Source organism: Leuciscus leuciscus, assembly GCF_965113295.1.
Source record: "Leuciscus leuciscus genome assembly, chromosome: 16".
NCBI lineage: Eukaryota > Metazoa > Chordata > Actinopteri > Cypriniformes > Leuciscidae > Leuciscus > Leuciscus leuciscus.
In genome coordinates this window covers 23507946-23531103 of record NC_138740.1, presented here as the reverse complement: position 1 = coordinate 23531103, position 23158 = coordinate 23507946, and the positions used below count along the sequence as shown (strand labels likewise).

General features: G+C 37.2%; 2 protein-coding genes across 9 annotated transcripts in view; one reads left to right on the top strand and one right to left on the bottom strand.

Moving 5' to 3' along the window:
* gria4b (glutamate receptor, ionotropic, AMPA 4b) overlaps window positions 1-9427 on the top strand; it is a 94237-nt gene extending 84810 nt beyond the window's left edge. For 2 of the 8 annotated variants that reach the window (XM_082142088.1, XM_082142094.1), the window contains 5 exons: window positions 24-222; window positions 1329-1576; window positions 4964-5078; window positions 6782-6919; window positions 7609-9427. In XM_082142088.1, coding sequence (XP_081998214.1) covers window positions 24-222; window positions 1329-1576; window positions 4964-5078; window positions 6782-6919; window positions 7609-7773 — 865 coding nt within the window. In that variant the 3' untranslated portion in view covers window positions 7774-9427. Of the gene's footprint in view, window positions 1-23; window positions 223-1328; window positions 1577-4963; window positions 6061-6781; window positions 7116-7608 lie in introns of those variants that run through there. The other 6 variants (XM_082142090.1, XM_082142091.1, XM_082142089.1 and 3 more) reach the window with 6 other exon arrangements.
* Window positions 9428-13881: 4454 nt separating this feature from the next.
* elmod1 (ELMO/CED-12 domain containing 1) lies at window positions 13882-22644 on the bottom strand. Its single transcript, XM_082140717.1, has 11 exons — window positions 22521-22644; window positions 22027-22100; window positions 20471-20616; window positions 20301-20329; window positions 19660-19757; window positions 19443-19572; window positions 19159-19292; window positions 18182-18250; window positions 17439-17489; window positions 16818-16951; window positions 13882-16211 (listed from the first exon to the last, which is right to left on the bottom strand). The coding sequence occupies exons 2-11, from the start codon at window positions 22041-22043 to the stop codon at window positions 16036-16038; spliced, it is 984 nt and encodes a 327-aa protein (XP_081996843.1). The 5' UTR covers window positions 22044-22100; window positions 22521-22644; the 3' UTR covers window positions 13882-16035.
* Between the last annotated feature and the right edge of the window lie 514 nt (window positions 22645-23158).

The following is a 23158-nucleotide window of genomic DNA, read 5'->3' as shown; positions in this document are numbered from 1 at the left end:
TCTCTCCCTTTCCGGCGGTGTAGGTCTCTATCTGGACGCATCGTGGGTGGAGTGTGGTGGTTTTTCACCCTCATCATCATCTCCTCCTACACAGCCAACCTGGCTGCTTTCCTCACTGTGGAGAGGATGGTGTCGCCCATTGAGAGTGCTGAGGACCTGGCCAAGCAGACAGACATAGCGTATGGTACTCTAGACTCAGGCTCCACCAAAGAGTTCTTCAGGGTGAGTGGGCAAAGCTAATGGGTTGAGGGGAGGGCGGCAGTGTTTTGTTAAGGGGGGTGAAAGGAATAAATGACTCCAAAACTAGATGACTTCAAGTGCTGGATTAGAAGAAAAAAGAGATTCTGTGAAAACCCACAGATTAATAAACCAAGCTTAGAAAATATGTTTTTAATTATAAAGTACACCAGGGGTTCTCAGTCCACAACTTTTTTGATCCACAAAAAAAACTAAAAACATTTATTCTTATAACTCCACATCCACATCACAGAATTAAACTTAAATGCTATATCTTATATGTATAACTACAAAACTGGCAAACAAGAACAGGTTTTACTACTTTATATACATCTTTCATTGTCAAGTAAGTTCACTTTTAGGGTTCAGATAATATTGAAGCCTACATTTGACAATATTTAATGTAAAAAATTATATATAAATAAATATATATGGCCTATGAAGATAAAAATGACACTTGAAAAACCTATAAATATGAATAAGTTATTTGTTTTTTATATTTAAAGTTATATTTATTAATATATACAGCCATTCAAAAATTGGGGTCTGTAATTTTTTGGTGTTTTAAAGAAGTCTCTTATGCTCACCAAGGCTGCTTTTATTACATCAACAAATACAGTAAAATATTATTTCAATTTAAAATAAATGTAATTTATTCCTGTGATCTTCAGTATCACACGAACCTTCAGAAATCATTCTAATATGCTGATTTGCTGCTCAAGAAATATTTATCAATGTTGAAATGGATTGTTTGATGAATAGAAAGTTCAAGAGCAGCATATATTATAAATGTTTTACCGTCACTTTTGATCAATTTAACGTGTCCTTGCTGAATAAGCGTATTCAAAACAATCTTACTGACCTCAACATTTTGAACGGTATATTAATTGAAGTGTATATTAATTTATAATTCATAGATGAGTTTGTTAATTTATAAATGTTAAATGAGATACATTCATGAAAATCTCCCACGATCCCACAAGTCTGAGAACCTCTGATCTGTAATTCAATGTCTAATTAAATAATCGGCACCCTCCACACTTTCCCTGCACACTTCACTTGCATTCTGTACCTTTTCCCCCAATTTTCAGAGGTCAAAGATCGCTGTGTATGAGAAAATGTGGAGCTACATGAAGTCGGCCGAGCCCACGGTGTTCACGAAGACCACGGGAGAGGGCGTGGCACGGGTGAGAAAGTCCAAAGGGAAGTACGCCTTCCTGCTGGAGTCCACAATGAACGAGTACACGGAGCAGCGCAAACCCTGCGACACCATGAAAGTGGGAGGCAACCTGGACTCCAAAGGCTACGGGGTGGCCACGCCCAAGGGCTCACAGTTAAGGTGGGTGGAGTAGTATAACAATATGTCATGTGTTGTTATGGTATTCCACCTTCCCTGGCGTGCCTATTTCTATTTTTCTCTTCTTTCGTTTTGCTTTTCTCTTGTGTTCTTGTGTGCAGTTAAAGGTCTTGAATACATAGTGCTATATGTTTTTTTTTTGTTTTTTTTTTATGTAGCCTCAAGCAGGTGATTTCAAACTAATGCATGCATGTTAATGCCACTGACTTTTTGAGATGAAATGTCTGGATGTTTAACAAAGAATGTGAATTTCGGACAAGCCTGTGAATATTCTGCCTAGTCTGACGCTACCTAAATCTCTTTCCCACATAGACTGGGAGGTACAGACATTAAATTAAAGGGGTCATGAACTGGAATATTTTATTATTTTATAATGTTTCCTGGGGTACCCTTATAATTTTAGTATGATTTATACATCAAAAATTGTCATAATTTAGAAAAAAAATTTAGAAGACGTTTTCCTAGCCTGATTTTAGCCTCTGATTTGAACGCTCTGTTTGAAGGGGCGTGTCTGCTGTGAGATGTCGACGCAAATCTAAAATGGGTTGGTCTGAAGTAGCTACATTACTCAGAGGTGTGGTTTGGGTATAACGTGAAATAAACCAATCAGAGCGTCATCTCACATTCCATTTAAAAGCAGGTGCGCTTGCTCCATGGCGGATTTGCTATTATTACGGCGGATTTGCCTGGCGCACGCAAGGAGCGGTTCACAGCCGAGGAGACCAACGTTCTCGTCAGGGCCGTCAAGTGACGGATGGGGATGGGAGAAACCCACCCAAATTAGCTTCGGTTAAACAGGCATATAATTTTGGGTAAATGTGTAAGCTAGATTTATGCCTATTTTTTTACATCTTCATGGACACCACAATGATTTCCCTTGTGTGGTAATATTTTTCCTTGTAATTATGTATGGTTTGCAAAAATGTGAACTGATGCCTGTGTCTGTAGATGAGAGATGCAAAGTGTATGCACGTTGTGCACACGCTACATTATGGCCAAGCATGCGCCTTTAAAATAAAAAGTATTATCTGAATAATACGCCACTGATTTTAGACTAGGTTTTTCCTGGTCTGTGGCGGAATTGTTTTCTGAAACTGCAAAATAGCACCAGGGAACGTTTGCGCCGGAACACGCCGCCTCTTTTCGCCGAACCGCCCACGGGAGCGCAAGTTCATTCCCTAATTTACCGACGTGCATCTGTGGACGGAAAAGTCCGCTGTGCGTTGGGTGCAAAATAGGAATGATACATGCGTCGGTGTACAAAGTCAATTGCGCTGGGTGCAAGATAGGGCCCAAAATCTTTTACTATGTTTTTACTGTTACAGCTATCGAGATTAACAAATCGTGAAAAGTAATGATTATAGAAATTATATTTAGATCTATTAAAGATCTAAATGATGAGCAATGATGAGCATTGAGCAGATGAAAGACAGTCTGTTGATCGCGTGAATGAAGTGATCTCATCACTGCAACGCAATTTCTGCACTCTCACGAATGCTTTCATCAAATAACAATGCAAACAGTGGGCGGCGCCAAAGACGTAGGCGTTGATATTCTTCTGCAAAGGCGTTCTTTCGCTGCCCTTTGACGTCCTAAGTCACCACTTTTGAGATCCTGTCGTTTTCTAGCCTTGGTTTCAATAAAAGCTGTTTTTGGAATAACAAGGACGTTTTTAGTTTTGAAACTTACAGAATATTTTTAAAGTATAATGACCTCTTAACTGTCAAAAGATCAAGGAAAATCCTCAGTTCATGACCCCTTTAAAAAAACACTAAAGTATAGCATGAAGCATGTACAGAAAGGCTGAGAAGAGTCAATGACAGATGACGGTAGCTCCCATGATCAGCCATTTTGTTGAGGAGTTACCATGGTCTGTCTGACTCTTCTCCTGATACCGGGGGGAAGAACATCCAATGGCGTAGCAGCTTTTCTCCTGCTGTTGTGATGTCAGACCAGTGCAGGAGATTCACACGGCTTCAGATCTACAGCACAGTGCCCTTAATGCTCTTCTTTCTCTTCCCCTCCTCAGCTCAGATGTGTCTCACTACATTCTTTCCCTCTCCCGTTCTTTGTTCCTGTGGGCTGTGTGTTTATTAATGTTGCATTCAGGATAAACTGCATTCAGGATAAACCTCTCTTGAATCATTCCCATCATATACATTTGACCCTTAACTAGATCATAGATTAGCTAGATCAGACTTATACAATGGAGTCCAAAAAGTCCACATCATAAATATTTATTTATTTATTTATTGAAGTTTTAGGATTTTGATTTTGATATATTATTATTATTAAATATTTAAATGTATATATTAATGTTCATATTAATATGACTAAATCTATGAATTTTGAAAGAAAAAAATTATCTGTTATTGAAAATATAATATTTTAGGTTTGTGTAATTTAAAACAAAATTATTTTGATTATATTAACCATAATTATTAATTTATTTAATTTATAAATATTTTATATTCTGCTTTATTTATAAGGATTTTCTGACATTCAATACAATTATTATTATTATTGATTTAAAACAAAATTATGAATATTTAATTTAGTAAATATGTTAGTATTTGCACTTTTATTTTTCAGATCGTTATATTAATTTATTTGAATTTAAAATTAAAATGTAAAATAAAATTTTATTAGAAAATGCAACAAAAAAAAGCATTTTCACTGGTCTTTTGGGTGGCATTGTATGTGACATAGCAAGTTTGTAACATGATATTAATTAAAAGGCTATGCTTATATTTATAAATCATTACCTATAGAAACTATAAACATTCTAAGAACTGCAGGGAAAGGTGCAATCTGGTGTTTAGGAGCAGAATTGCATTGCCAGCTCCCTTGTGGCTGAGCCAAAGGTGGGAATGAAGGGGTTTGGGGAATAGGATCAAACTCATTCAGCACTTTCAGAGGCCTAAACCCTTAGTGCTCATTTAAACTGTCTGTAAGCAGCATATAGGGAAAGTAACAGGCATTCAATATCGTGAGGTCCCTCTGTGCATCTCACAGCAATATTGAGTACATATTGAGTACATAGTAAAGCGGTCTAGTGAGGATGGGAAATAAGGATAGCTTGGGTTGGGGAGGAGGGGTTCAAAGCGAAGAACAGATATTGATTTTTCCATTCCTCCATCTGGAGGTGTGTATTATGGGTAGACAAATAAGGCTGGTGTGAATTAACATGAAAACAGGAAAAGAGAGGTTTGTCCTCTGTGGTTCTGTGTTTTCTAAGGGGAAGTGGGAGGGAACTTGCAACTAATCTCTAGAGCTTTCCACCCCTCTCTTTCTTTACTTAACCTGATTGGATTCTGCTCAACTATGACAAACTGCTGCTACTGACAAACTATGTTTTATCGTTTCAAGAAGTGCCGTTAACCTGGCAGTTTTAAAACTGAATGAACAAGGCCTGTTGGACAAATTGAAAAACAAGTGGTGGTACGACAAAGGAGAGTGTGGCAGCGGAGGAGGTGGTGAGAAGGTTAGCCACTATGTCAACCAACGCGGGTAAACAGTTTCCTCTGTAACGGGAGCATCTGCCGGGGCGCAATCGCATACCTGACCTTCATCCTGACCCTATTTAGCCTGAAGAGAGAGAGGAACGCAATTACTGTCAGAGCACAAATATTCGCCGTGGATACTGGGCACAGATTCCCTCGCCGTTCTCGTGTCATTCATCACGTTTCCCGTCAAGGAAACTTTTTCTCCTTTGAAGTAGTTGTGTTCTTCAGTTCCTGTTATTCTCCTCCTGAGGCGCATTCGCTGCATTTTTTATAGGAATGCAGAGAACATTTATTGTCCTTTTGAAAGAGGCTGCAGTGTCGCATTATGAATATGTATTAAAGACATGCTCTAAAGTCAGAGGTAGAGGCAGTTATAACAAAATACTAGCAAAATTGAAACAGAAAGAAATGTTATATAATGTAATATACATAATATATATAATGTACAAGTAACGACTAAAACTGATTGGAATGAAACCAAATAATCATTACTATAATGACCTTGGTTAGAGGGATGCAGGAAGGTTAGTGCCTGTGGTATATTCCAATAGTTGTGGTTTAACAGTAATTGCCTCCAGCATTAGTAGAGAAGGCCGTGGCAGTATGCGCCCGTTACCTAAAGCGATGGAGCAAGGTCCCGTTCATATGTCTGTGGCTCCAGCGCCAGGCCATAAAACACTGTTCCCCTAAACGGAGCGCAGAGACATGTATTACAACGGGACCATTGGCTCGGTCACTTTGCCAGTGCAACTGCTGTGTCAGCTGTTATGAGTGAATAACATAAAATAACATGTCCTATGATGTTATTTATGTTATTTGTGTTACATTCCTCTGCGTGGTTGAAGAACCCCCGTAAACCTTGCCGTTTTGAAACTGAGCGAATCAGGCATCTTAGACAAGCTGAAAAACAAATGGTGGTACGATAAGGGCGAGTGTGGACCCAAGGACTCGGGAAGTAAGGTCAGTCTGGGACCATCACTGTTGTCTAATGCTCAGTGAGGTAGAAAGTCACCAGTATCTAGCGCATGCTCATCTGTAGGGAAATTTCAGATGTGCACCAAGATAGTTCCAGCATGCCCTGCTTCTCCACACTAAATGTCTAAATAGATTTTTGTTTTTAGTAACATACCTAGTACCTGAGAGGAATGGAAGTGACTGGGCTTTTTGAAGGTGTCCCAAGTTTATTTAGCTGAGCGTACCATTGATTTCTTTTTGCATGACAAGCCAAGCAAGCCTGACTTTTGTGAAGCGAGAAATGCGACACATGTGGAGATGAGCTTAAACACAGCGAGAAGTTAAATCCTGTTTCTGAGAACTCGCAGTGTGTAATCGCACATTGAGCTAGCGATCCATTTGAGAGCTTAGCCAACAAATAAAATTGAAAAACATCTCCTTTAATTACAAGTCAATTGTTTAAATTGCTGTCAAAGCACTGATGCCTGTCAGAATTCGCCACAAAAACATCAGCTTTTTCAGATTAGCCTGCAAGCGAAAGGTTGATTGGGAGGATATGAATTGATTTGTCTGTAAATTGTAAATGTGTGTGAATGTGAATGTGTTTGGTAGCAAGTAGATTCGTAGACTAGCGCTCTGAATGTGTGTGTGCGTGTATGTACGTGCGCTCTGCTCCCGCCCCGTTAACTTCCTGTCTTCCTGTTCCTTTGCTTCCTCTCGCATCCAGGACAAGAGCTCACAGGCCCTCAGCCTCAGTAATGTGGCTGGGGTCTTCTACATTCTGGTCGGGGGCCTGGGCCTGGCCATGCTGGTGGCCCTCATCGAGTTCTGCTACAAGTCCCGAAACGAAGCCAAGAGAATGAAGGTGGAACAGTCTGAACGTCGCCCCTCTTCCTCTCCTCTCCCCAGTCCTGTCCCCCTCCCCTGCCCCCATCCCTCACCAGGCCCCAGTCCCACCCACAGCACTCAGAGTTTAGCCACATATAGAGAGGGTTACAACGTCTACGCCACTGAAGGAGTAGAGATGTAGGAGGTCAGATGTACGTAGGTGCCCGGCAGTCGTAAGTGGAGTTCCTGTGTTTTCGCTGCCGTAGCTTGCCGTATGTGAGCCCGTGGTAAAGCTTCATGTGTTTGTGACGTCCTTGTTCTGTCTCCTCCACGTGTGCTCCGAGTCGGAGACTTGCATTCACATATTTGTGCATGCTGAAGACTGAGGTGTACCTGGACTGCACACGTTTGTAATCACAGGCCAGTGCGGTAACCTCTCTTTATCGTGTAAAGAAGAATAGTTAAACAAGGCTTAAGACGATCATTTCACCATAGGCATAGTCTTGAAAACCCCCTAGTTGTCAATTTCAAGTAATTTTTGGCTCCAAATGACTATGCCAGATGTATTTGAGATGCTTCATCGCTGAACTGTGTCATAATCTGGTGTTTTTGTATGTGCTTGCTGATAATGTGCACTCATTCAAATAATAATGCTCTGGCTTTTAAGTACGCACAGCTGACTCCCGTTCTCCCTGTCCCCGCTTTGTCTTTTCTCTCCCGACGCAGCTCACCTTCACCGAAGCCATGCGGAACAAGGCGCGCCTGTCCATTACGGGGAGCGTGGGCGAGAACGGGCGCGTCCTGACTCCCGACTGCCCGAAGGCTGTCCACTCCGGCCCCTCTCTGCGGCAGAGCTCCGGACTGGCTCTGGTGTCGTCCGACTTACCGTGAAAACCAAAAACTTTCAAGTGCCTTAAACTCCACAAGACCGCAAAACAGACATCAGAAAAACCGACCCTACAGCAATGACGCCACCAAGCTGAGCAATCGTGCTGACAAGGTAGATTTCGAAAGGATCTTCTCACACCCCGAGGTGCCACCGCAAGATACTATACTGTATGCAGGGTGGTTATCGCAAAGATTTCTGTGTTTCCGTCATGTACATTCAAAGAACTCGTGCTGCCTTTGAGGGTGAAGCAGGTGGGAAGAAAGAACAGTGAACTCAACTGAATCTTGTTAGCCTGTTTGGCGAAGAAAAAAAAAATGAGCTGCTCGTTCTAACACTCTGCCATAACCCTCGCCAAACTGAAACACCGCAACTCGACATCTTAACAGTTAAAAATGGGCATTTGTTCGTCCAAGAGGGTATTATTAACAAGGATATGGTATTAATGAATACTTATTAAACTGTGAAGAAAAGTTCATATATATATATATATTCTATAAAATCATAACTAAAATAAATTATTTACATTGTTTTGTAAATAGAAGACTGTACAACTCGCTTGCTTTTTAACGAATTTGTAAATAGCCGATTCTGTAGTGGACAGAGTGTAATTCTCTTTTTAAACCATCTTTAGACAAAGGATTCATCGCAATAATGGTTAGAAAACATTCAAAAGATGATTTGATATATGTAGATGTACATGAACTTTTATGGATTTAATAACATGGGCATGTTATCAGTGCCAGTGACCTATGTGACCTACCATGATTCTCGGGAATGTGGCACACACTCTCAGTGCATCTCAGCCGCTGCTCTTTCCCAAGCCATGCCCTGCATAATCACTGTGCAGTCATAGACCATGGTACCCTCTAGACTGTTTTATTTTATTTCCACAGAAGCATATTTTATTTTGGATTTTATGTGATTACTGAAAAAAAATTAAATATTGAGAAGTATTTAAATGTTTGTCCATTCATTTTAGAGCAGACGTCTTTATGAATGATATAAAGAAATTCAGTTGGACGAGAAACCAATCAAGCTCAACTGCGCAAATGTGTATAGAAATACAATAGAATAGAAAGTGTTCTTTCTACTGACCGCCTCTGAAGACACTGTTTGTATCGTGAGAGCCATTGTCAGAGTTCAGCTTTGGCCTTTTTTATGAAAAACACTGTGTAACCTCATTCAGGCCTTTAGCATGTTCTCCAGAAACTGTAGCAATGGACATCTGGACGAAAGGACAGCACATGGACAATTTCAAAGCTTCAGGACACCATCGTGGAAAACGGATCAATCTTTCTCTGCCCAGTTCTGTTCAACTTGCATTTAATCTGAAAGTGCAATTTATGGCTCCTCCTGTTCCAACAACACCACATCTTGGTAAAAACACATGTACTTTTACTCAAGCACACAATGTTTGTCTCTTGTTGAATTTCTCTCCTCTTTTTCCTCTCTGCCTTCTACTCTCATTCTGTCTCAAACACACACACACACACAGTGATCCTGATGCTTATTGAAGTTCAGTGTGTCTGGAGAGTGGCATTAGGTTTTTCCCCCCATGGTTTCTAAAGCTGTGATGAAAGTGGTGTCCTTACTAGGTTAATATGTTAAAATTGTAAATATTTATTTTGATCATTTTTTAGTAAAATATCAATGGACATGAAATCGCACCTCTGTGTCTTTATTTGGTTTAGTTATTTGAACTCCTAAGAACAAAATTCTCAAAATACATTTTAATGTTCCACAGACTTGACTTTAACTAACTTGCTCAGCAAGATTCTCTTTAAACTGTTGACTGAAAATACAATGTAAAAATGACTATTTTACACTCAATATAGAGAAAATCCATGTATATAAACTTGAAAATATATCACATCATGTATGCTGTAAGTTGTGATGGGCTGGTATGTATCTGTACTCTACAGTCACTCACCATACCAGGGTCAAGAGAGTTAGATCCAGTGAGACTGGTACAGATGCATTTTGACAGGGAGAAAACAAAAACTTTTATAGCAAAGTTCTTAATGACAGTAATTGTTCCTTAGAGAGGCATTATAGGTAGTCTGCATCAATATCCACGCAGAGAGCATTCATTAAAAACTCAATATATGTGGCCGTGACTATGCATGACCAAAAATATACTCAATTATTTTTCAGGGACAGAATCTAATACTTAGAAATGTTATTTTAGATGCAAAGTATTGAACCGTCCAAGTGCTCTGAAGATCACTTGTGTTTTGCAGAGCAGAGGGTAAAAAATGACCTTGTTAGGAGGAAAGACCACAAAGTACTGATTTTAATTTTAATAGTGTTATTTTCTTCCCTTACAGCAATCCAGACTGAAAGGGCAAAGTAGTGCATGATGGGAATACAAATAAATATTGCAGGGAAACAGCGTTGGCTCTGAAAACCTAAATGCCCTCCTATAACAGATGTTGGCACATATGTTTGAACACAGTCAGTCAAGCTAATGACCTTGAGGAGTATGTCATTTAGGACCATCTCAAATGTGCACCTCTTCACGATACTCATCAGTTTGTGTTATCTGGCGAGAGCACGAAGTGTTAGCCCACATTTCATCCCTATTTATTATCTTTAGATTCAGGATCGTAACATGGCTAATTTATTATTTTAAGTAGCCTATAGATGTTTACTAGGACAAATTCAGCTAGCGATCACAGCAGATACACGCAATGTTGACAGTAACGAGCTACCATTATCAAACCCTCAAGGTCACGTAGGACAAACTTAAACCTAAATGTGGAGCTTGCAGGAATCCAAACCGCGCAGATTTTTTTTTTAAATCCTGCCTATGATTGTGCGCGTGGCGGTCAACAGTGAAAATGAGCATTTGGAACTACTTCTACCTGATCTGACGCTAACACATATCTTTTTGTTGGTATAAAGTACGTTAATTCGGTCATAATATTTTGACTTTAAAATAAACCAATTAATGATGCCACACGAAGCACATTTTAAGGTCACCTGAATGCATACATTTTGTATAAAGATTATTGCAATGCATTTCACACACACACACACACACACACACACACACACACACACGAGATGTTCAGAAGAACATGACATATTTTTATAATTCCTGTGGTCATTTTGTTGTCTTTTTGGAAATAAAGGAAAATTTTTATTTTGCATTTGTATTCCAATTTTGGCAAATGTACAGTGCATCTGGGTATTCTGTGGTTAAAGAAAATGTGCATAATGTGTACAGTATGCAGAACAGGCTACTCCAGCAGTAGGGTATTTTAGACATGGCTTTTGAAACATTTATTGTTAAATTAAATTAAATAAAGTTATAATGCATAGTGCTCCATTTATTATAGAAACTAGTATGCGGTATACCGAGTAGGCTACACATTAAATAGTGAAGTAGTATTCTGTTCTTCTAAACATAGCCAATGTAACCAAACGGTCGTTGATACAAAATGGAACGCTAACGTATTCTACTGCATACAAACAGTATACTGCAATTAATGCATACTAATACCGTAGCATGCTACTGCATGACACAGGAAGAAACATATGAATGATGTGAAGTCATCACTTAAAATGATCATCATTAAGATACATCATACTGATGCTCAATTATGGATTCAACTCTGGATTGATTTGTGTTTTGTGAATTTTGTATTGGTTGATGACAATGCCTGGTCTCGCTTTGAGCTTCTATAATTTATCATGCTAAAGGGCTCTTAATGTCTCTCGACACCCTGTCATGAAATGTTTAGACATTATGCTAAACGCTGTCACTGTCCCGCTCCACTATCAGGCACGTGTTGGGGACACAGGAACTTGCATGTGACAGAGTGTGTCTGATGTCAGATTGGCTGTCATGTCGCATTATGCCTTGACTGTTATGAGTGGGCAAATAACAGTCGTGTCTAACCTATAACCTGTGTTTATGAGAAGACTGAACACCTTTTGTCTTCACACAGGCATTGTAGTCTCAGGTAAGAGGCACTTTTGCTTCGCAAGTTTGCATAATCAATGCATGGTCATGTAACTAAATATATCAAAAACATCTTAAACCTTGTTTAAAGGGATAGTTCACCCAAAAATTTAAATTCTGTCATAATTTAGTAACCCTCAAGTTGTTCCAAATCTGTATTAATTTCTTTTATTTTCTGCTGAATTTATCAATGGTGTTACAGTTTCGCGGGGATGCCTTATAAACAATAAATGTCACACATTAGGTATATGGGTAGGTCTACTCATTATTTAGACTTCCTTGTTTGAAGCACAACATCATTCATGCTATAACCGCATCTCAACCATGGCTGTTTTCTCCACACAAACATAAAGCCTTTCTGAGGATGAACGACAGTCCTGACAGTGAATATGCTCGCAATATCTTGAACGTTATTGCCCCCTTGCGATTCAAATCAGAATAACACGTCTTTTTATCTTTGCCTGTGTTCTTTTTGTGTTATTAATACAATATCCTTTTAATATATATATATATATATATATATATATATATATATATATATATATATATATATATATATATATATATATATATTGTCTTATAGCCTATATATTGTCTTATAGCATATAGGGTTTTGTCATGTTTATTACTATTATTTTATAATAATTCTACAGGCCTATAACTTTAATTTATTTAATTAGTTTTTCATTTAATATTTATATTTTATAATTTTGTCATTTTGGATAAAAAGTAGCCTATGGTTATTTTGCATTTGAATGCAAAATATGTACTAGGTCATCTTATTCTGTGAATATGGATAAAGCACATAATGTGAACATTATATATACAGTATATATTTTAGTTTTCATTGTACACATTTTTCTTTATTTTCCATTTTAGTTTTTCTGTTATGCGCGTTTGCCATTTTTTATTATTTATTTTATTGTATTTCTATATAGCTTTATTTTGATTTGAGTTTTAGTAAGTTTAGTACTTACAGTTTTTTTCGATTGCTAAACGACAGTGAGCACAACTGGAGCTGCATGTGCAAAACTCTAACTACAGTCTGCACTACCAACAGTCACCTGAGCTAAACACAACTCTTAACACATGGCTCAAAACAGGCTCAGTGCAGCCAAACACTATGCACAACCCTCACTGAGATAACACACACTGTCACTCAGAACACACTGAGAGTAAAAACACTAGCATCAAACACCAATACAGAAAATTCTAACTTTTCATCTTTACAGTTTGAACTATTTCAGTGACTTCATACAAAGTAATATTTTCTTCAAAGAAAAGAGTGACATTCTTTCACATGATTTATTTAAATGTTTAGAACATAATTCTTTAAGGTAAATGAAAATTAGCAGTTTGCTTCAATAGTCTGTAGTAATTTTTTGAAACTAAAAGTTCACACTGTAATTCGAGCAAATAATTGAGGGGCTAATCCTGCCTCTCTCTAGCGTCAGGCCACAAGACAATTAGTCTTTCTGAGCTCTACCTGTGTGTGTGTGTGTGTGTGTGTGTGTGTGTGTGTGTGTGTGTGTGTGTGTGTGTGTGTGTGTGTGTGTGTGTGTGTGTGTGTGTGTGTGTGTGTGTGTGTGTGTGTGTGTGTGTGTGTGTGTGTGTGTGTGTGTGTGTGTGTGTGTGTGTGTGTGTGTGTGTGTGTGTTCACTAACAAGTCTAAAACAAGACCCCTGCTTAGCCTTTCAGCTGAAATTGCCATCAGCAGTGTTTGAAAGGCACAAGGCTGAAATCTATTCTGTTTTGAACGTGTGGTTCACAGTTTTGACAGCAGTGTGTTAGCATTTGAACAAAGTGCTGTAAATCCACAGTGTTGTGCAGGTTGTGGTTAAAGTCATGGGATAAGTGTGTAGAGTTTTGAAAACTGTGTTCAAGCAATGAAAAACGAACTAGTTTGGTCCACATGAACTGCTGCTGTGCAGACTGTAGTTAGAGTTTTGCACATGTGACTCCAGTTGTGCCCACTGTCGTTTAGCGATCGAAAAAACTGTAAAATTAAAATTATTTCAGTTCAAGTTTTTAAAGTGTACGTTTTTCATTTAATATTAATCATTTATTTCAACTTTATTTCAATTACTGAAAATGATTTTGAATTGTTTTAGTTAACAATAACAACACTGATTATTTATACTGCTTTTTATTATGTGAGGGAATGGAAACAGAAGATTGAACTCAAACATAGGTAAATAACTCTGAACAAGCTGTACAAATATGGGATTAAGTATCAGTTTTAAAGTGTTCCTAGAAGTCAAAGAATCCATTTAAAATTTAAAATGATGTTAATTACTTTCCATTTCGTAGCATGTATAAACCAAATGTAAAATTTGATGCAGCCTTTCATTCGAAAGAATCCTTTACTGTTTTTTGGGGGGTTTTGCATGTGAAAGAAAACACAAAAACTGAACAGATACATAAATATTCAGCCATGCATAATGAAGAGCTTTAATAATGTTTCAGTGTTTTTCACTTGGAACGCTTTATGTACAGCAAGTGCTTTATCTGTAAAAGTGCTGCAATGGGAAATGACACTCTGTACACATTAAAAATCAAGTGGAAACACAATTCAACCAATAGCTATTAAAAAGAAGCTGCTTAACACTGCCAGTAGCATAGACATTCATCGCAACGACATTAAAATTAAGTGACATTCTGATAACACAATTATTTTGCAGGCAAAAACTAAATCATCATGGAAACCCTGTGACCGTCCATCATGTGAATGGACAAACTTAAAAGAGAATCATGCATTTGTGATGTGACACAACTGTAAAAAGTTAAAGAAATGCAGAAGAGGACAAAAAAAGCCTGGAATACTCACACTTAGGGCTAAACTTTAGAATTGTACATGAATTATTCTAATGAGTGTCTTGGTAACACAATAGAGGCACCACTTGTGCAAAAGAAAACAAGACTGTTCTACTAACTGTTCAAAACGTCACTTATTGCTTTGGTGCTAGAACAGAAAAATGGAACATTCCACATTTTTTACATCAACACTAATACATTTGTAAAACAATCATGTGCTCTGCATGATAACATTCACAAAACACACATTATCCTACCATATTTGGCAAGTAAATATTCGATTTTAAGCTCCGCTTCTTGGCAACATATAGTAGGCTATGTAAGTAGTTGATAGAAGAATTCAGAATATGACATGATGATAAAGGTTATGAACTTATGATTATCTGTTAATGCAGCAAGCAGAAATCATTTCCATTTAATGGATTATTCCAGGATCAATGCAAGTTAGTTAATTGATAGCATCTATTGATTACCACAAAAAATAATGTTGACTCTTCCCTATGTTTTCTTTTCTTAAAAAAAAAAAAAGTAAGCTAACAATATTATAAAAACATCTATTCTTCTGTTAAAATGCATTTTCTGCGTTGTCAAGCTATTTAAATCATTGCATTAACAGTTGTTTTAGGGTTGTCATGTTATAAAATTGGAAATAACTTTACACAGAAAAGACTAGTAAGGGTTTTTTTTCACACTAAAATCATGTTAACGTGTATATTGTTTACATCTTGTGGCTACACTATTGAAACTGAATACTGAGTATTTTATTGTTTACAAATTGGCCCCATTCACTTCCATTGTAAGAGGCCGTTCACACAGAACGCTCTTTTCCGTTCCACTGCGCTACTTTTCCATTGTTTTTCAAACACACACTTTTTTAAAGAAAAGCGGAGACAAGTTAATATTATTTTGTGGTAATCAACATTATACCATAAATGCTGTTAACTGAGCTGAATTTGTACTGAACCTTGAATATTCCTTTAACAGATTCAGAATAAGTAAAGAAATATTATCCGTCATATAACAGCTGAAAAAGTATATGATACTGTATACAAACAAGGGCCACCTGTTTCTAAGTGTGCCTGGTATCAGTGCAGCCTTCTGCGGTGGATGTGGGTAGAAACTCTCGCATGCCTGAAGCTCACTGTCTTACCTATTATGTACCAACAGCTCGACCTACTGGTGGATAGGGAGCCCTGTCCAATCGGGAGAGATCTCCCTCCGACCCACATTCAGATGCTGATCAAGACTTCAGTATACAGTAGCTGTAAATATCACAATCATTGTGAAAGCTGAGGAGGTGCACTGTTGCCATGCGCACATACAATCAACATGGTCTTCAGCAGTGCTGGTGATCTTCAGTTGCTTCTGGTTAGATGGTGAGAGAATGTGTGAGAAGAAGACCGGCTAAGCAGTTGGCAGTAATGAGACATGGGCTTTAAGGATGAGAAGGTGAAGTGTCACAAGAGTTGAGATGAATGAGAAGCTACAGGTTGACCAGGTGAAGGTCCGAGGCCGTGAAGTGAGGACACAGTGCCATGTCAGGGTTCTTCAGCTGCTTCAGGACGCGCTTGTAGAACTTGGTGCGCACGCGATTGAACTCCATGATGTCGCACGGGTCTTCCTCGATCCAGAACCTGTGGAACTCCTGCATCAGATAACCTAAGAAAAACAAGAAATGATCAATATACAGGTTTTTTTAAATATAAATCAAATTTAAATTCATGTCCCAGTTATACCTACACTTAATGTTGTCAAAAATAAAATAAAGAAATAACTAAAAGAAACCAAATACAATTTTTTTTTGCATTTTTATAGTAACAATGTATTTGTTTATTCAAACTAAGTATAAAAGTTAAGCATTTTTACATTTATTCCAAAATAATAACTAAAGGCAGTAACAATTTTATTTGTGAACTGATGTTCAGCTGTTCTTTTTAATAGTCAACTTATTTTTGGGATCATCAGTCATGCTCGGTAAACTCTGGTTTTAATGTACATTATTATTAGGGCATTTCTTTTTATGTAATTTAATGAATGATGAATAATATATATGATATATAATTTATATCATGCTAAATTAATAAATGTAAATGTAAACATTTTTATTTTGTTATTTTTAAGAATTTAACTTGGATAATTTACATCAAATGTAATAATTGTATAATTGAATGGCCATTAATTATGCATATAATTTAAAATGTATATTTAATTTTACTTCAAGAGTTGTTTTCACAACGAGAACAATGGAAACATTATAACACTCACAGAAGGTCTGTTGGAAGTTCACTAGACTTGGCATCTCTGGTGCCACATTGTACAGATGAGTCTTCAGAGCCCCGCTCACCAGCAGGGAATATGCCAGGTCTGTGATGTTAATGCCAACTATGGCAAAGGAGTATCTGCACCACAAAAGATTTGGGTCAGCACAAAACACAATGTAAAAGAAATCCTTGTTTAGTGTAAATAGACATTATAAAATGTTAAGACACTGCCAGTGTTTGCCTGTGTGATTTCATGTTTCTGTGTGCACATGTCAGCTGCACAGTGATTTAACAGGCTCCATGCTACACATCAGAGCTAATGCATCCTGAAATCCTCAAACAAAGCATCACAAGCAGGGTTCAGGGACTCAACTACTAATAACTACTGCACACACAGCAGAATTATTTTTAACATTCACAGATGTAAGAACTGGTGTTCATGTTAGGCAGCACCATTCTACAAAAATAAAATTAAAAAAAGGATGTTGGATGTTGTTTAGGATGTTGCTGTGAGGTTGCAAAGGTAATTTGGTTGCTTACTGATCCAAGTGAAAACACAAACCACAAAGTTTATGTTCTAGTCCCTTAAATTTGTGTGAAATAGTCTGCAATATTCTGAACTCACCCAATCGCTTTGTCAAATTTTTTCTTGTCCCACTCAGCTTTGCTCATCTTGCTGTGTGAAGAACCAAAATATTAGTGTCCATTCAATCCTGTGCTAATAGTCTTTAAACAGCTAATATAATGCAGTCAACTACGTCAACGACGACAATTACACATGTGAGACTGGAGAAAAGAGAAAGCATTCACAGCTACTAACCAACGTTACAATGAAGCATAATGCCTTGTGTTTAGAGTGAGGTGAGGTAAGGCGTTTCGAGATTAAAACAACAACAAAATACAGCCATTAGTATGAGGCAAAATAATCAAATGAATTTCTTACTGAGAGAGAAAAAAATGGAGTACCTGGCTTCCTCTTTGGAAAGGCTCCTGCGTATGACAGTGATGGGAATAAAAAAAGAAGCAGGAACAGAAAAAAAGGAATGTGTGGGTGCATGATGTGCATGATGGTGAAGGAGCATGCTGAAGGTTTGATTGATTACACAGCATGAAAAAAATCACCTGTTAACATAAACACGGTATGCACACACAGTAAAAAGCAATACACTGATAAGAGGCTTCTGTGGAACTACACCCTAACTGACATCCTGTGGCAAGATCCTGATGTTGTGTGTTTGCTCATGTGTGTCTTAAAGCCCATCAATCAGATTTAGGGTGCTTTTTTGGTTATAACAATGTACCATAACTAAGTATATACAGTAGAGTGTACATAGGAACCACTCAAGAGGACTATCTGAGGGATCTGACCTGTGTTTGGGCTGCAAGGAGTCATGGAGAACTTGGAGAGCGGTGGCTTTATCATGCTCTGCAAAATATCTGCAAATAAAAGAGGGAAAATTAGCCATTTAATTGTTCTGTTCGAAAACCTAGTGAGCTACCTATATAGTGTTCCAAAAGCTAGGCAACTTAATTATGCTAAGATACCCACTTAGATACCTTGTTGTTTTGAGAAAATGCTTTGCAACAAGATCAGTGAAAAAAATCTAAGATAGCAAATGCAATAATGTAAAATTATTTAATTCTATAAAACAAAGTAGTGAGAAAAACTAGTTGAGTGCAGTTCAAAAAATATGTTTTGAATATTTGTTTTAGCTTAGCAACCTACAAAATCTATTGCTAGCTGAAAAAAACTAGTTCAGTGTCATTCAAAAATGTATTTTACTCAATGTGTGTTCTGCATTTAATGTTTATTAGAGTATGGTGTTGTTAGCTTAGCAACATGCTAATCGCAAAATCTATTGCTACATAATGATAAAACTAGTTCAGTGTCATTCAAAAACTTATTTTACTCAACGTATGTTATGCATTTAATGCTTATTCGAGTATTGTGTTGTAAGCTTAGCAACATGCTAACGTCAAAATTAGTTCAGTGTCATTCAAAAACTTATTTTACTCAATGTATGTTATGTATTTAATGTTTATTAGAGTATGGTGTTAGCTTAGCAATGCTAACGGCAAAATCCATTGCTATTTTAGTTGTGAATGCCAATGCAGAGCATTCCAAATTGGTCTTTTATGAGGTTACATGATAGTTAGGATGCTGCTTTAAAAGGTAGCTGCCTATTTAGTAAGTAGACAGCAAGGCTCACTATGTTTTGGAACAGGGTTAATATCTGGTATGATCTAAATAACTACATTTCACTTAAGCACATATGTTTAAAGTAGAATAAAGATCTAATGTTTTGTGCTGATTTCACCTCAGCAGATTCTACCAGGCTACTCACAGTAGGTTGTGCAAGCCCAAGAGACCCATGCCCCTGAAATCAGTCTTGGGGTCGTTTCCTTGGAAACCAATTTCACACCATTGCTTGGAGATGCGTCCAGAGAGAGGAGAATCAGGACGGAGTTCCTTCCACAGCTGGTGAGAAAAAATATGTTTGAGAAAGATGTCAAGACTATTACATTATAGATGTTAAATTTGTAGCTATTGAAGTTCTGTTAAATTCTGAATTATAATTGCCTATAACATATTTCTAAGTCATTAAAAAAGACTAGCAACCACTAATACCTTCATGAGCATCTCCTCATGTGCTGGGTTTTCACAGTCGTACGGCTCTCTACGCAGCTTCTCCACCTCCACTACTAGGTTTCGGTAACCCGCAATCTGGAGGAGGCAAGCTTGGAGAGAGATGCCAAGCCTGGAAGAAGACAAGAAATACAGTATGTGTGTTCAAAAAGTAAGAACTTAGTAGATGAACACTATCAGCAAATCACAGAGTCCTTACTGTGGGTTAGTGTCGAGGTTGATCTTTTTCAGGGACATAATATCATCGATAGTTTTCTCAACAGAATCTGGGTGAACGCTGATGGCAGACTGCAAAAGCTATGGAGGTAGAGTAATAGAAAGGAAGATTATTCAGTTATTAGCTAATACACAAAAAATGGCATAATATGTTAAAAATTGTGCAGCCTTGTAGTTTGAGACGGGCTTATAAACAGTCTTGATATTGTTAACTAAACTAAGTAATAAAAATTGTTTACGTTAATTGAAATAAAGCTGAAATAAATATAAATAATAGATGAAAACTTAAATGAAAATTAGAACTTTTGAAGTAAAAAAAAGTAAAACTTAAATAAAAAATTAATTAAAGCAAAACAGAAATATAAATAATAAAAAACGACAAAAGCACATTAAAATCCCTAAAACTTAATTTAAAATTAAAATTAAAACTGAAAATATAAAAATAAATAAAAAATATTGATAAATACAATAATTCTATTTAAATAATACTAAAATAACATTGCTTATTATATTACATAAAATTACAAAATACCTTCCATTTTATAATAGTATTAAATGTTACAATAAAATAGATACAATATATAAAGTATTTGTACTTCATAAACCAACAACCTCATGACTCACCTCATGTTTAGAACATTTCAGTGAGGATTCTGTGAAATGAAAGGAAACATAAAATAATATTTTAAAAAATTCCCCACATACAGTACATCCAGGATGGCCAATACAGAATTATATAGTGTATTTTACTGTAGATGTACCACTAAATAGTATTTAGTACTGATGGTATTTACCGATCTTGAGCGTCCTTCGAGCACCAGGTTTGTTGTTGTAACAGATGCGTTGAAGCTCACATCGTCCTGTCACCTTCCTGATGACAAACTTCAGGCCCCGCCACAAACACTTACAGTAAAGGAACACCAGCAACTGGGTCAGCACCCTAGAAGATTCAAAGAAATAAAGAGGCCTGAATAAAGCGACACAAATCCAGAACTGTTAGGCCTAATCCACTTGCGTATTCTGTCCCAGAATAAAGCGTACTCACTGGGGTATTGTGAAAGCTCATTATATTTGAGTACAATAAAACTGAACTGCATAACCTTCAGATGAGTGTTTCCCATGAACACTCCTCGAGCTATTCAAAGAGAAATGCACATTATTTTTCTCTTGTCTACAAAAGCTAGGCCCCATTCCCTTTTTAAAAAGCATATCTGTGTTTTGAGAGAGAGAGATGTGGGCCATGATGATGAAATGGGTCACAGTTCTGCAAAGATGTGTGTGATGAAAGTGAAATATAATTGTGAAAGTAATATTCTTTAAACAGGTTTCATGTCCTGCATGTATCAAGCAGTATGTATTCACCTAAGGATTTCATGACATGTCTAACTACTGTACATTTGTTTTTGAATCAATGCATGGTTGAATTCATCCATTCGTATTATATTCTAATCTAATTGCGGTCTATTTCACTACAGAGAAACACGATAGACTAGGAATAAACCTGTTTGAGTCCGGTTGCTGAGAGTTACTGCTCACAGGATAGACTCGCCTCCCCATCGGCATGCAATGAATTCAAGTCAAACCTGCGTTTTGTAAAAAAGGTGTTATTGTGAAAACTGTTGAACAGGAGTGACGTGTCTTGAAGGTAATAAGCAGTAGTCTGGTCTCTACCTCTGAAGGTCTAGGCGAAATACACAACTATTCACTAGGAGCAACCTCTACTGGGTTTAATGCCTGTCAACATCATTTATTGTAAACAATATAATTAAGAGAAGTGGCTGATAAGAAAGCACCTAAAACTGAAAGCCAGAGGACAACTCCCCAAGCGATGGTTAATTAAAAGGTATTTATCAGTCATTTACATTTTAAGAGCTATTGCTGACAAAGAATGTTAGTATGAAAAGGCCTCTGACTGGTGTGTGTGTGTGTGTGTGTGTGTGTGTGTGTGTGTGTGTGTGTGTGTGTGTGTGTGTGTGTGTGTGTGTGTGTGTGTGTGTGTGTGTGTGTGTGTGTGTGTGTGATGGGGGGCGGCATATTTGATCTTTATGATATATAATATGTATAAATATAAAATATATGTTTCCACATCTATGACACGATTGGGCCATAAGCAATAGTGCATGCAATATAAATGTATTCTTATAATCTGATAAGAATAATTAATAATTTAATTTCTATTTTTGTTTCCACATCCATGACACAATTGGGCCATACAACTATGCATACAATATGAAACCTATCGGTGAATTTAATCATGTGATTTTTTTTTTTTTAAATGGAAAATGAAAGCAATGACATTTCAGCTTCAAAGCAATAAGCTTGTCACTATTAAGCAGTAAGACGTACTTACCTTAGAAAATGCTTCATCGTGATTGTCTGCTTTGCTACAACTGTATAACTCACATTCGCGGATGGTCTGACCGCCTGCACGAAACACAATTCAAAATAAATAACACAATGTATCTTTATTTAATTGTTGTATTGCATTAAACGTGGATACAAATAGCAATAATGTCTTAAGGTCGTCAGTGTGGCGTTAGGCGGATTAAGACGTTGCCGTGGGTAACTGCTCCTACAACCAACATACGACCTACATAAATCCACTTTCACATAATGTCTGATGCGTTATTTCATCATACATGAGTCGTTTATAATAAAGTCAAATATCACAGGTTATATAACACCAAATGGACTCATTTACCGTCGAGCCTGGCTCTTTAATTTTGCATTAGGTGTTATTCTGCTCTGTTCTCTATTCTACACCACACATGGTCGTGTGAAAACTGAGTATCAAATAATAGATCTGAGTATGTGATAAAAGATAAAGAAATGTCAGGAACATACGTTTCAAGATGTCGCTGGGAATGGGAATATGCCTGTCCTCCTCTCTCTGCAAGGCAGGTACCTGTTATTCCTCCATGATGAGCATGTGAATGAGGGAGGGCGGGCTCTTCAGAGCATCGCAATGCAGCGCTGCTGTGCCGGAAAGAACCCAGCAGACCTTGCTGTCACTCGAACTCTTGAAATCGAAGAATACTTGAAATTATTATAGATTTAACTGTTGTTCCATCATTTAGAATTGAATAGTGTGATCTTGCTCTTCTATAACCAGAGTATGGGATATTCCTCAGTAAACTTTAAATTAACATTTTATTCTAACATACATTTCAATCTTGAAACTTCTGGAATCACTAAATTAATTTAATATATCAATACTCCCAGTTTTTTGTTAATAAAAAGATCATAAACTAGCAGCTTTGTCATAATCCCAGTAGAAATACCAATAATATCTTACCAACAATATAGCTTTCTGCTTTCATATAGGGGGGCCTTCAAATATTCAGACAACAGACCAAAAAATTAATAAAAACAAGTTGAGAACCACTGCTCCAGCAGGACCAACAATAAAACTTGGTCTACAAACCTATACTTTTTTGGTAAAACTTTACAATACAGTTCCAGTTGTTTACATTAACATGAAC